The sequence below is a fragment of the Eulemur rufifrons genome, chromosome 6 (genome assembly GCF_041146395.1).
Source record: "Eulemur rufifrons isolate Redbay chromosome 6, OSU_ERuf_1, whole genome shotgun sequence".
NCBI classification, from domain to species: domain Eukaryota; kingdom Metazoa; phylum Chordata; class Mammalia; order Primates; family Lemuridae; genus Eulemur; species Eulemur rufifrons.
The window spans coordinates 89,200,080-89,212,212 of record NC_090988.1 but is presented as its reverse complement, the minus strand read 5'-3'; the positions used below and the strand labels follow the sequence as shown (position 1 = coordinate 89,212,212).

At 38.2% G+C, this 12,133-nt stretch overlaps 1 protein-coding gene across 7 annotated transcripts in view; it reads left to right on the top strand.

The window, feature by feature from the left end:
• The window catches only part of AMBRA1 (autophagy and beclin 1 regulator 1), a 144,735-nt gene that overhangs the window by 94,877 nt on the left and 37,725 nt on the right, over positions 1–12,133 (top strand). For all 7 annotated transcript variants that reach the window (XM_069471295.1, XM_069471293.1, XM_069471294.1 and 4 more), the window contains one exon: positions 8,008–8,118. In XM_069471295.1, the coding sequence (XP_069327396.1) occupies positions 8,008–8,118 (111 nt within the window). The remainder of the gene's footprint in view (positions 1–8,007; positions 8,119–12,133) is intronic.

Here is a 12,133-nt window from a genome sequence, read left to right as displayed (position 1 = left end):
TTGACAATTATGAATAAAGCTGCTATGAACATCCCATGTGAGTCTGGGCACGGTGGTTCATGCCTGTAATCGTAGCACTCTGGGAGACTGAAGCGGGGCCATTGCTTGAGCTCAGGAGTTTGAGACCAGCCTGAGCAAGAGCAAGAACCCATCTCTACCAAAAATAGAAAAAATTAGCTATGCATCGTGGCTCGTGCCTATAGTCCCTGCTACTCGGGAGGCTGAGGCAGGAGGATCACTTGAGCCCAGGAGTTTGAGGTTGTAGTGAGCTACGATGATGCCACTGCATTCTACCCAGGGCAACAGAGCGAGACTCTGTCTCAAAAAAAAAAAAATCCATGTGTATGTTTTCTTATGGATGTAAGTTTTTAACTCATTTGGGTAAATACCAAGGAATATGATCATATGGTGAGAGTATGTTCAGTTTTGCAAGAAACTGCCAAACTGTTGACCGTATTATTGTGTCATTTTGTATTCCCACCAGCAATGAGTGAAAGAAAGTTCCTGTTGCTCCACATCTTCACTAACATTTGGTGTTACCAGTGTTCTGGATTTCAGCCATTCTGATATGTGGATAGTAGTTTCTTATTGTTGTTTTAATGTGCAATTCTTTAATGACATATGATGTTGAGCGTCTTTTTATATGCATATTTGCCATCTTTATATCTTCTTAGGTGAGGTGTCCAGACCCATTGCCCATTCATTTTCTGGGTTTTTTGTTTTTTTTTTTAATAATTTTTTTTTTTTGAGACAGAGTCTCACTCTGTTGCCCGGGCTAGAGTGAGTACCATGGCATTAGCCTAGCTCACAGCAACCTCAAACTCCTGGGCTCAAGTGATCCTTCTGCCTCAGCCTCCCAAGTAGCTGGGACTATAGGCATTCGCCACCATGCCCGGCTAATTTCTTCTGTATGTATTTTTAGCTGTCCATATACTTTCTTTCTATTTTTTTTTTTCTTTTCCTTTTAGTAGAGACGGGGTCTCACTCTTGCTCAGGCTGGTCATTTTCTTATTGTTGAGTTTCAACGAGTTCTTTGTATATTTTGGATACCAGTCCTTTTATCAGATAAGTGTTTTGCAAAGATTTTCTCCCAGTCTATGGCTTGTCTTTTCATTCCCAGAACAGTGGGTTTCACAGAACAGAAGATTTTAATTTTAATGAGGTCCAACTTTTTGATTTTTTTATTTTGATTTTGATGTTATACCTAAAAAGTCATCAGTAAACTCAAGATCTCCTAGATTTTTCTCTTAGATCTTCTAGGATTTTAATAGTTTTATGGTGTTTTGTTTTGTTGAAACAGGGTCTTGCTCTGTTGCCCAGACTAGAGTACAGTGACATCATCATATCTCATAGCAACCTCAAACCTGGGCTCAAGTGATCTTCCTGCCTCAGCCTCCAAAAGAGCTAGCATTACAGGCCCGAGCCACCATGCCCCAGCCTAGTTTTGTGTTTTACATAAAAGTCTATGATCCATTTTTAGTTGGTTTTTGTGAAAAGTGTAAAGTTTATATCTAGCTTCTTTTTTTTTTTTTTCATGTGGATGTCTAGTTGTTTCATGGCACCATTTGTTGAAAAGGCTGTCCTTTCTCCACTGAATTTCCTTTGAATCTTTGTCAAAGGTCACTTGACTATATTTAGTTGGGTTTATTTCTGGGCTCTATTGTTTCATTGATCTATATGTCTATTTGTCTATTCTTTTGACAGTGCCACATTATCTTTATTATTATAGCTTTATATTAAGTCAGTCCTCTAACTTTGTGTTTTCATTCCATATTGTATTGGCTGTTTTGGGTCTTTTCCCTTTCCATATAAACTTTAGAATCAGATTATTGATATGTACAAAGTAATTTGTTGGGATTTTGACTGGGATTGCATTGAATCTATAGACTCAGCTGGCAAGAATTGAAATCTTAACACTATTGAGCCTTCCTATTCATGAACATAGAATCTGTCTCCTATTTAGTTAGATCTTTTGTGGTTTCTTTTATCAGAGTTTTATAGCTTTCCTCATATAGATCTTGTACATATTTTGTTAGATTTATACCTAAGTATGTTTTGTATTGTATTTTTAACTTAAAGTTCTAGTCATTCATTTGTTTATTGCTGGTATATAGGAAAGCAATTGGCTTTAAAATATATATATATATATATATATATATGTATGTATGTATTTTTTTTTTTTTTATAGGCAGGGTCTTGCTCTGTCACCCAGGCTAAAGTATAGTGGTGTAATCAGAGCAGCCTCAAACTTATGAGCTACAGTGATCCTCCTGCCTCAGCCTCCTGAGTAGCTAGGCCTATAGGCACCCACCACCATACCCGGATATTTTAAGAAATTTTTTGGAGAGACGAGTCTCACTATATTGCCCAGGCTGATCTCGAACTCCCGGCCTCAAGCGATCCTCTTGCCTTGGCCTCCCAAAGTGCTGGGATTACAGGCTTGAGCCACTGTGACTGGCAGCAGTTGACTTTTATATATTAACCTTGTATCCTGCAACCTTGCTATAATCATTTAATAGTTCCAGGAGGGTTTTTCAATTGTTGATTCTTTGGAATTAGACAATCATGACATCTGCCAACAAACAGTTTTATTTCTTCCTTCCAATATCTATACCTTTTATTTACTTTTGTTGTTTTATTACATTAGCTAGGGCTTTCCTTACGATGTTGGGTAGTAGAGGTGAGAAGGGGCTTCCTGCCTTGTTCCTGATCTTAGGGAAAAAATATCTAGTTTCTCATCATTAGGGATGATGTTAACTATAGATATTACTGTTTTCTGGAAGAGATTGTAGAGAACTGATACAATTTCTTCCTCAACTGTTTGACAGAATTCACCAATGAAACCATCTGGGGCTGGTATGTCCTGTTTTGGGAGATTATTAATGATTGATTCAATTTAATAGATATAGGCCTATTCAGATTATGTTTTTCTCTTGTGTGAATTGTGGTAGATTGTGTCTTTCAAGGAGTTGGTCCATTTCAGCTAGGTTTTCAAATTTGTGGGCATAGCGTTGTTCATAATATTCCTTTATTATCCTTTTAGTATCCATGGGATCAGTAGTGATGGCCCCTCTTTCTTTTCTGATATTAGTAATTTATGTCTTCTGTCTTTTTTTCTTAGTTGGCATGCTTAGAGGTATATTAGTCTTTTTAAAGAACCAGTTTTTTGTTTCATTGTTTTTTCTCTATTGATGTTCTGTTTTCAATCTCAATGGTTTCTGCTCTTATTTTCTTCTTTTCTTCTGCTTACTTTGGATTTAATTTGCTCTTCTTTTTCTTGTATCCTATTATAGAACCTTATGTTATTAATTTTAGATCTTTCTTTGTTTCTTACATATGCATTCAGTGCTATAAATTTCCCTGTAAGCATTGCTTTCAGTACATCCCACAAATTATGATGGGTCTGTTTTCATTTTCATTTAATTCAAAAATATTTTAAAAATTTCTCTTGATGTTTTCTTTGATCCATGTGTTATTTAGAAGTGTACTGTTTAATGAGTTTTTAAGGATTCTCCAGTTATCTTTTTATTACTGATTTCTAGTTTAATTTCCTTATAGTATGAAAGCATACTTTATATGAGTTTTTTCTTTTTTTTCTTTTTAAGAAAGAGAGTTTCGCTTTATCACCCAGGCTGGAATGCAGTGGTGTGATCATAGTTCACTGCAGTCTTAAACTCCTGGGCTCAAATGATCCTGCTTCCTCAGTAGCTAGGACTACAGGTATGAGCCACTGCACTCAGCCTGATTGCTATTCTTTTAAATAAATATGTTACGTTGTGTTTTTGTGGCCCAGAATGTGGTCTATCTTGGTCTGGGCTGATTTTTGAGGAGAAAGTTGCCAAAGAGTCTAGGGCTTGGCTAGTTTTTACCTTAATCCTGAAATTAAATGCTTCTCTTTCTTGGCCTTGGCACACTATTTTGGCCAGTCTCTCACAAAAGAACTTCTGTCTATGAGCTGTTGATTACAGAGCTGTACTTTTAGAGGAAATACACACGGAGATTGGAGTAGATGATTAAAATAATTTTAATGGACATTTATTAGACACTTAGCTATTTGCCATCACTTTATATTTAATGTCTCAGTAAGTTCTTCTAACAACCTCTAATTTATAGGTACTATTAGGTCTTTTTTACAGCTAAGGAACCTGAGATTCAGACAGATTAATTTACACAAAGTCATACCACATTAGGTATTGGCAGGAAGTGTCAAAATCTGGTTCATTTGACTCTGAAGCCTATATTCTCTAAAACCATGCAAAAACAAACAAACAAAAAGCTGTAAGATCCCAGTTCAAGCCAGACTCTAATCCATGGCAGAAAGGGAAAACTGAAGTTTGCTAAGGAACATTTGTTGTATAATGCTGTGCCTTTGATTAATTTCTTTCCATGATCAGTATCACTGACAGTTTTGGATGCCTTTAGCCGCAAGCATTCTGGTATTGGTACTTTCTAAGAGCACCTGTCTTGAAGTTAAATTGTAGGCTGTGTTTATCTGGCTTAGAGTTTCTCAACCAGGGATGATTTTTTTTTTTTTTTTTTTTTGAGACAGAGTCTCGCTCTGTTGCCCAGGCTAGAATGCCGTGGCATCAGCCTAGCTCACAGCAACCTCAAACTCCTGGGCTTAAGCAATCCTTCTGCCTCAGCCTCCCGAGTAGCTGGGACTACAGGCATGCACCAGCATGCCCGGATAATTTTTTCTATGTATTTTTAGTTGTCCGGCTAATTTCTTTCTATTTTTAGTAGAGATGGGGTCTCGCTCTTGGTCAGCTGTTCTCGAACTCCTGACCTCAAGCAATCCACCTGCCTCAGCCTCCTAGAGTGCTAGGATTACAGGTGTGAGCCACCACGCCTGGCCAGGGATGATTTTTAACCCCAGGGGACATTTGTCAATGTCTGCAGATATTTCTGGTTGTCACAACTAGGTGAAAGGGGGTGCTACTGGCATCTGAAGGGTAGAGGCCAGGGATGCAGCTAAATGTCCTACAATGCACAAGACTCCTCCTCACCTCCCAAACAAAGAATTGTCTGGTCCAAAATATCAATGGTGTAGAGCTTGAGAAACCCTGAGCCTAGCTTGTTCCATTCTGTTATTACATGGGAGAACCTTGAGATGCAGAAATTCCTCAGCCGTCTCTCAGGATTTGGTCTCTGAGTCTAAGTGCCTCCTATGGAAAAACTTCGTAGCTCAGTCCATTAACTTGCTCTGGCACATTTCCTATACTTCCAGCTTAGTGGCCAGAGGTCTATTAAGTGATTGGGTTTTTTGGTTTTTTTTTTTTTTTTTTTTTAATAGGGTGGTACCTTTTCTTCCCGATGTTCCTGAGAGATAGGCTCAGTTGGCCTGCAGTTCTTATGGCAGAGAACCTAGTGACAGTACTCTAACCTGTTGCTGGCATCTTTCACTCCGTAATCTGTGTGTTTACACGGCACTGAAAATCAACTCTCCCTGGTGCCAGGCTTTGTTTCTCCTCAGCACTCTGGCACCATTGGCAGAGAACACTTCCCCAATCTCTTCCACACAGTACAACCCTATTGTTTTATTGCCCAGCTGTTCTCTAGAACACGTTTCTTGAGGCATGGACTGTACAGAATGCTGGAGTTGGGAGTCTTAATCATTTGCGTCCCCATTTCTAGATCCACAGAACTCAAAAAGCATCTGGTATTGTTCCTTAACTGTTTTCCTCTTTGTAGTTCTTATCCCCTCCCCAGAATAAGCTCCCACAATATGAGATTTGTTTCCTCAATTTATTTTCTACCCTCTCTCAGCAAGTTGCATTTTGTTCACTGAGAAAAACCTCTTACCTTCTTCTGTTTGGCGTTATGTGCTTTTCTCTTAAAAGCTGGAGGAAATGATAAGGAACTAAAGTAATTTGAGAGAGACTAGTGGTCAGAGGAAGATGTCAAGCATCTAGATAAGCAACCTTAGGAAACAATTCAGAAGCTCAATGGAATTGAGCCCGGGTCAGAATGAAACAGAATAATTCTTTCTAGGGAAGTGGTAGACATTGTAACTAAAAAATGATTTTCATTATCAAAGAGGCCTAGAAAAATCAATCAAGTTCCTTTTAATAAAGTCGTGGCGGTATCTTACCTTCCTCATGACCTAGAGGTTCAGCAAGAGTTTCCAAATCAGATGTAATTATTAAAAGAGAATTTTCTGTGAAAGTTAAAGCCAGGGTATATATTTACCTCATCTGAATGATATGCCACAAGGCCCTCAATAGGGGTTTGAGGTCAGCAGACTCATTAACAGCACCCCAAAATGCTGTCTTTTCAGGCTTTCGGAGAGATCATGACTGCTTGGGACGCTATGCCTTTGAATCTGCAAGATTTTAAAGAATGTGTGTTTTAGTGGTATTGGTTTATCTATCTAGAACCAAGTTTTTTAACCTTTATTTCATTATTATCTCCTAAGGAAACTTTTTAGACATTTTTTCTCTAATCATCTCTTCTCCCATGAAATTTTAATATCACATATATAATATGTATCTATTTATATACTCTGGCACATTGGACAGAAACAAATGATTGTACTATCTAAGATTTTTTTTGCCCCCATGAACCAATTTTTACCCCCATGGATAATGCATAGTCTAGAAGTATCATCATCTTGGAAATGACTGTTACTTGTGCTTTTCCTTACAAATTGAAACTCGGACAAAGACAAGGACTATCAATAAACTAATGTTGAAAAAAGTCTTCTAATGCAGTGGACGATAGCAACCGGAAAAGAGTGAAAAGAGTACTTTCCCCATATTTCATGGCTTGTATAGAGGACATTTTTCTCTCTGAACAGTCTTGATCATTTGAGGAAAGAATAGGGAAACACCAGGACTAGCAGAGCAATAAAAGCAACTCTTTATAAGAAAACAAAAAAATAAAGTTCACAAGACACTTTTGCAGTGATGTGCAGAGGAGGAAGACTAGGCGATACTAAAGAATCATTATAAATGGATATAAAATTGTCCATTGTTCCAAGGCTGGTAAGCTCTAACAAGTTCAGTTTCTCAAAGTAAGAGTTGACTTGCAGCAGAGAATACCATTTAGGTTATCTAGCATACAAGAATGTTCTATTCTCCCAAGAGGGTTTGACTGTCTGATCAAAAGGGTGGTTGTGTATGAAATGCACCTCAGAAGGAGGAGGAGGAAATGACATGTTCATGTAAATGAAATACAACTGCAAATTAAAGTGTCACCCTGTTAAAAAAATCCATTTTTTATTTAATTGGTTACCAAGGAAAAAAATGTCATACAGAAGTGTATATCTCAGAGAAAGTTAAACCATGAGATGTTACAAGTGAATCTGGATTCAAGGAAGTTCTTGGCAGGGGTGGGGGGGTGATTATAAAAGATTGCCTTAATAAAAATATTCTGATGATGTGAAGCTAGGCTCATAAATTTCTGCTGTGTTACATGCCAGGGGGCCAGAAAAGATTAACAAATATTACCTCATTTGTTCTTTACTGTCTCTCTCTCTATCCAATCAGCTGTATGCTAGCTACCTCTTCTCCGGAGGAGGCCTGCTTTTGAGATGTTTTATTAGGAAGGAGGTCATATACAAAGGAGCTTTATCTCAGAAAGCACTGCTTACTACCAAGGCATCCAGGGACTGAAATGCTACTGGCTTTTCTGTGTTAATGGCGTCCTCTCATTTTTCACTTTTATTTTCCCACATTTTTAGGAAAACTCATCTGTCTCTTTAGATTGTGAGCCTACCGGAAGAGTGTATGCACATTATTTGCCACACTGTTGGCACTAAATAAATGTAATAATGGGAGGGGCGGATGAATGGGATTATATTTCCATGTGGCATTGTTCCCTGAGAAACACGTCTGGTTTCTCTTTGAGACAAAGACTTGCCAGATGGGACTCGTCAGTGTTCTTCAGCCTTAGTTGTAGCTCTTCCTCTTCTCCCTCTCCTACTAATCCCAGTATTGTTTCTTGTTCTGCAATGGAAACATGCAGACAAATAATATGATGTGCTCCTTTTGTCTTCTCACTCACCAGGGGCAGTGATCGGTGATGGACAGTCTGCTGTGGCCAGTAACATTGCCAATACAACCTACCGGCTCCAGTGGTGGGACTTCACTAAGTTTGACCTCCCAGAAATCAGTAATGGTAAGCCAACGTAGAATGCGGGAACTAGTGGAAGGGTGAGCCAGAACTCAAAAATTTGTGTAGCACTGGATTTTTCATCATCCCGTTGAGCAGTTGAGAACCACGTGCCATTTCTACATCTATTCTGCAACTCTCAATTAAGCAATTCAGCAAACAAGCCTTGAGCACCCACCCTGACCAGCAAACCATGTTAGGTACTGAGGTCTCTGCCCTGAAGAGTTTTTGGACTAATAGTTCATTGGCTGAAACGTAAAAGTTTAGGTAGAACTGAGAGGAGGAGAAAGAGAAGGATGTGTAGAACTGAGAGCTAGATCTTGTGACCCTTTAGGAAAGACTGCAGTGATGTTCATTAAACTCATTTATTAATCTAGATCTGAATGGACTGAAGTGAATGGTATGGTTAATATCTGATTTACAGACATGTCTATCTAACAGTTCAATTTCCTTGCTTCTAGAGACATGTGTAGTCCCATGACCCAGTTGTTCTATTGGAATCACATTTTTGACATTTCACTTTCTATCTAATGAAGGACACCCCCTTACACATTCCTAAGAGTGGTAGTCAGCCTCTGCTTGAATACTAATGATGATAGACCACACTGTTTGACAAGATGACCTATCACTGCTAAATTTTTATTAAAATGTTCTTGTGCTAAGCCACCATTTCCCTTGTCACTTTCTCCCATTGTTCCTACTTCTATCTCTGAATCACCATAGAGTAAGTCTAATGACAGTCTTCCAACTATTTGAAGATAAACTGCTGTTTCCCTTTGTTTTCAGGCAAAACTTCCTTAGATTCCTTTTACTGATCTGGTTTCCAAATTCTTGACAGTTCTGCCCATCTTCCCTTTTAATTTTGAGGGGGCCAGAAAAGAATAGAAAACCCTAGATGTGAGCTGTTTAATACCTAGTACAGTGATGCTTTGGACAGTATTAGTTCAGCCTATGATTACAGCAGCTTTTTCAGAAGCCACTATTGAGTTTTCATTCACTTAAAATTACTTGATAATTGTTATTAAACCAGGACTCAACCATCCTGTACTTAGTTGTGCAGCTTAAATCTTTCAAAAACCTAAGCAAGTTTTTGTATTTGTTTCTATTAAATTTTATCTTAGTGTCAATTGTAGTTCCTAGTTCCTGCCTCTCAATATCTATTTGAACTTTGGTTTAGTCCGTCTTGCTCAATTTTATGTTGTCTACCACTTTCTCTGTCTTCCTTCAGTTTGTTAGCAAAAATGGTGTATCAGTCAGGACATTGCACCACGCCTTGTGGTATGTTACTGTGGACTTCCTCTGTGTTGATTTTGGTTCATGAATTAGAATCCTAGGCTTGGTTGTTCACATCAAAAGCCCACCCTTTTTGTATCTTGTCTGTAGGGTGAGTTTGTCACATGCCTTAAAATGATTAAGATATTCTCTGTCTGTGGCATTTCCTGATATACCAGTCTTGGTATCTTTATCAGACGAGTAAATGAGGTTAATTTTTCATTCCTGTTTTCAGTGAAACCTCAGTAGCAATCATCCGTTTCTTTCTAAGTGCTTATAAGCCGCATGTCCAATAATCTGTTCTTTAATTCTGCGGGGAATCAACTGCAACCAACCTTTCCCCTTTTTGAAATTCAAGTTTGCTTGTTCATCTCTAGATTTCTGTCCCAGATCTTGTTGGCCATATTAAAGTAATTTTGTTTTGTCACTTTGTTTCTTTTATTGTCATCTGAAGTAGATAATACATTTGCCATTCAAAAATTTTTAAAATACAAAAGAATAATACAATAAGGATCCTCCCAATCCTGTTCCCAGTCACCCACTGCTCCTCCCCATAGGCAACCACTGTTAGCAGTTTCTTGTGTATTTTTTCAAGGATACTGTGTGTATATATAAGCAAATGCAAATTTATGTCTTTTCACCTTTTATTTAACCCAAATTCATACTCTTTTGTACTTTCTACACTGTAAGAGTTTACTTGTTCTTTTTTTTGACTGCCTACTATTGCATTTTATGAATATATCATAATTTTTAACAGTCTCCTATGAAAGACTTTTAAGCTGTTTTCACTCTTTTACTCTATAAACTGCTGCAATTTGTTGTTTTGCACGTGTACAAATGTATACCTCTAGAACATTCCTAGAAATGGAATTGCAGGGAGGAAGAATGTGTGCATATGTAATTTTGGTAGCTATTGTCATATCACACTCTATAAAATATAAATATATAAAATATAGAATGTATTTATATTTTATATTTATATTGCCACCTACAGTTCATGAGAGTGCCTGATTCCCTACACCAGTGGTCTCCAACCTTTTTGGCACCAGGGACCAGTTTCACTGAAGACAAGTTTCCTACCGACCAGGGTGAGGGTGGGGGAGATGGTTTGGGGATGATTCAAGTATATTACATTTATCGTGCAGTCAAACCTCTCTGGTAATGATAATCTGTATTTGCAGTCGCTCCCCGGCGCTAGCATTACTGCCTCAGCTCCACCTCAGATCATCGGGTATTAGATTCTTATAAAGAGCGCACAACGTAGATCTCCCACATGTGCAATTTACAGTAGGGTTCGTGCTCCTATGGGATTCTAATGCTGTCCCTGATCTGACAGGAGGTGGAGCTTAAGCAGTGATGCAAGTGATGGGGAGTGGCTGTAAATACAGACGAAGCTTCACTCCCTCACCTGAAGCTCACATCCTGCTGTGTGGCCCTGTTTCTGACAGGCCACGGACTGGTCCTTGGCCCAGGGATTGGGGGACCACAGCCCTAAACTATCACTGATAGATTATGCTGTAAAATTATTGGATGTTTGCAAATCTGATAGGTAAAAATTGGCATGTGGATATTTTAAATTTGTATTTCTCATGTCACAAACGAGGCTGTGTGCCTCTTCATGTATGTAGCAATTTGTGTTGCCTTTTCTTTTCTCTCTCTCTCTTTTTTTTTTTTTTTTGAGACAGAATCTCGCTCTGTTGCCCGGGCTACAGTGAGTGCCATGGCATCAGCCTAGCTCACAGCAACCTCAAACTCCTGGGCTTAAGCGATCCTACTACCTCAGCCTCCCGACTAGCTGGGACTACAGGCATGCACCACCATGCCCGGCTAATTTTTTCTATATATATTTTTAGTTGGCCAGATAATTTCTTTCTATTTTTAGTAGAGACGAGGTCTCACTCTTGCTCAGGCTGGTCTCAAACTCCTGACCTCGAGCGATCCACCTGCCTTGGCCTCCCAGAGTGCTAGGATTATAGGCATGAGCCACCGCGCCTGGCCTGTGTTGCCTTTTCTTGACCTGTCCATGTGCTTTACCTATTTTTCTGTTGTGTTACTGATCTTTTCCTTAGCAATTCTGCAGGAGCTCTTTATAAATCACAAAATTAATTTATAAAAGGAGTTTCCTACTTGTCATTTGTCTTTTGACTTTGCTGAAGGTTATTTTTGTCATAGAACTTATTTTAAGTAGTCAAAATTATACAACTTTCCTTTTATGGTTCCTAGGTTTTGTGTCATCATTAGAAAGATCATTTGGAACTTTCATACTTTCGTTTTTTGTGTTTCAATCTTTGCTTCACTAGGAAATTGAACTTAATCCCAAATAAGCAATTTTTCTCCCATACGGCTATTCACTTGTCCCAACCAATTAATAATCCACTTGTCTCCATTGATTTGGGGTGTCAGTTTCATCATACTGTTAATTTCTTGTGTGTATTTATTAATAGATATATTTCTGGACTATCCTGTTCAAGTGATCTGTCTGATTATTCATGTGAAAGTTCCATGTGGGCTTAACTTTTGAGGCTTTATATTGTTATTTTTTAATCTAAATTTTTCTGCCTACTCTTGGATTTTTTTTCTATATGGACATTAAAACCACCTTTTTATTACCCCGCCAATCCTGTTAGTATAATTATTGCAATTGTATCAAATTTATAAATTAAGGAGATTTAATTTTTTTATAATATCTTCTTGTCTAAGAATATGGTATGATTTTCAGTTTCTCCAAGTCTCTCTTGTATTCTTAGGA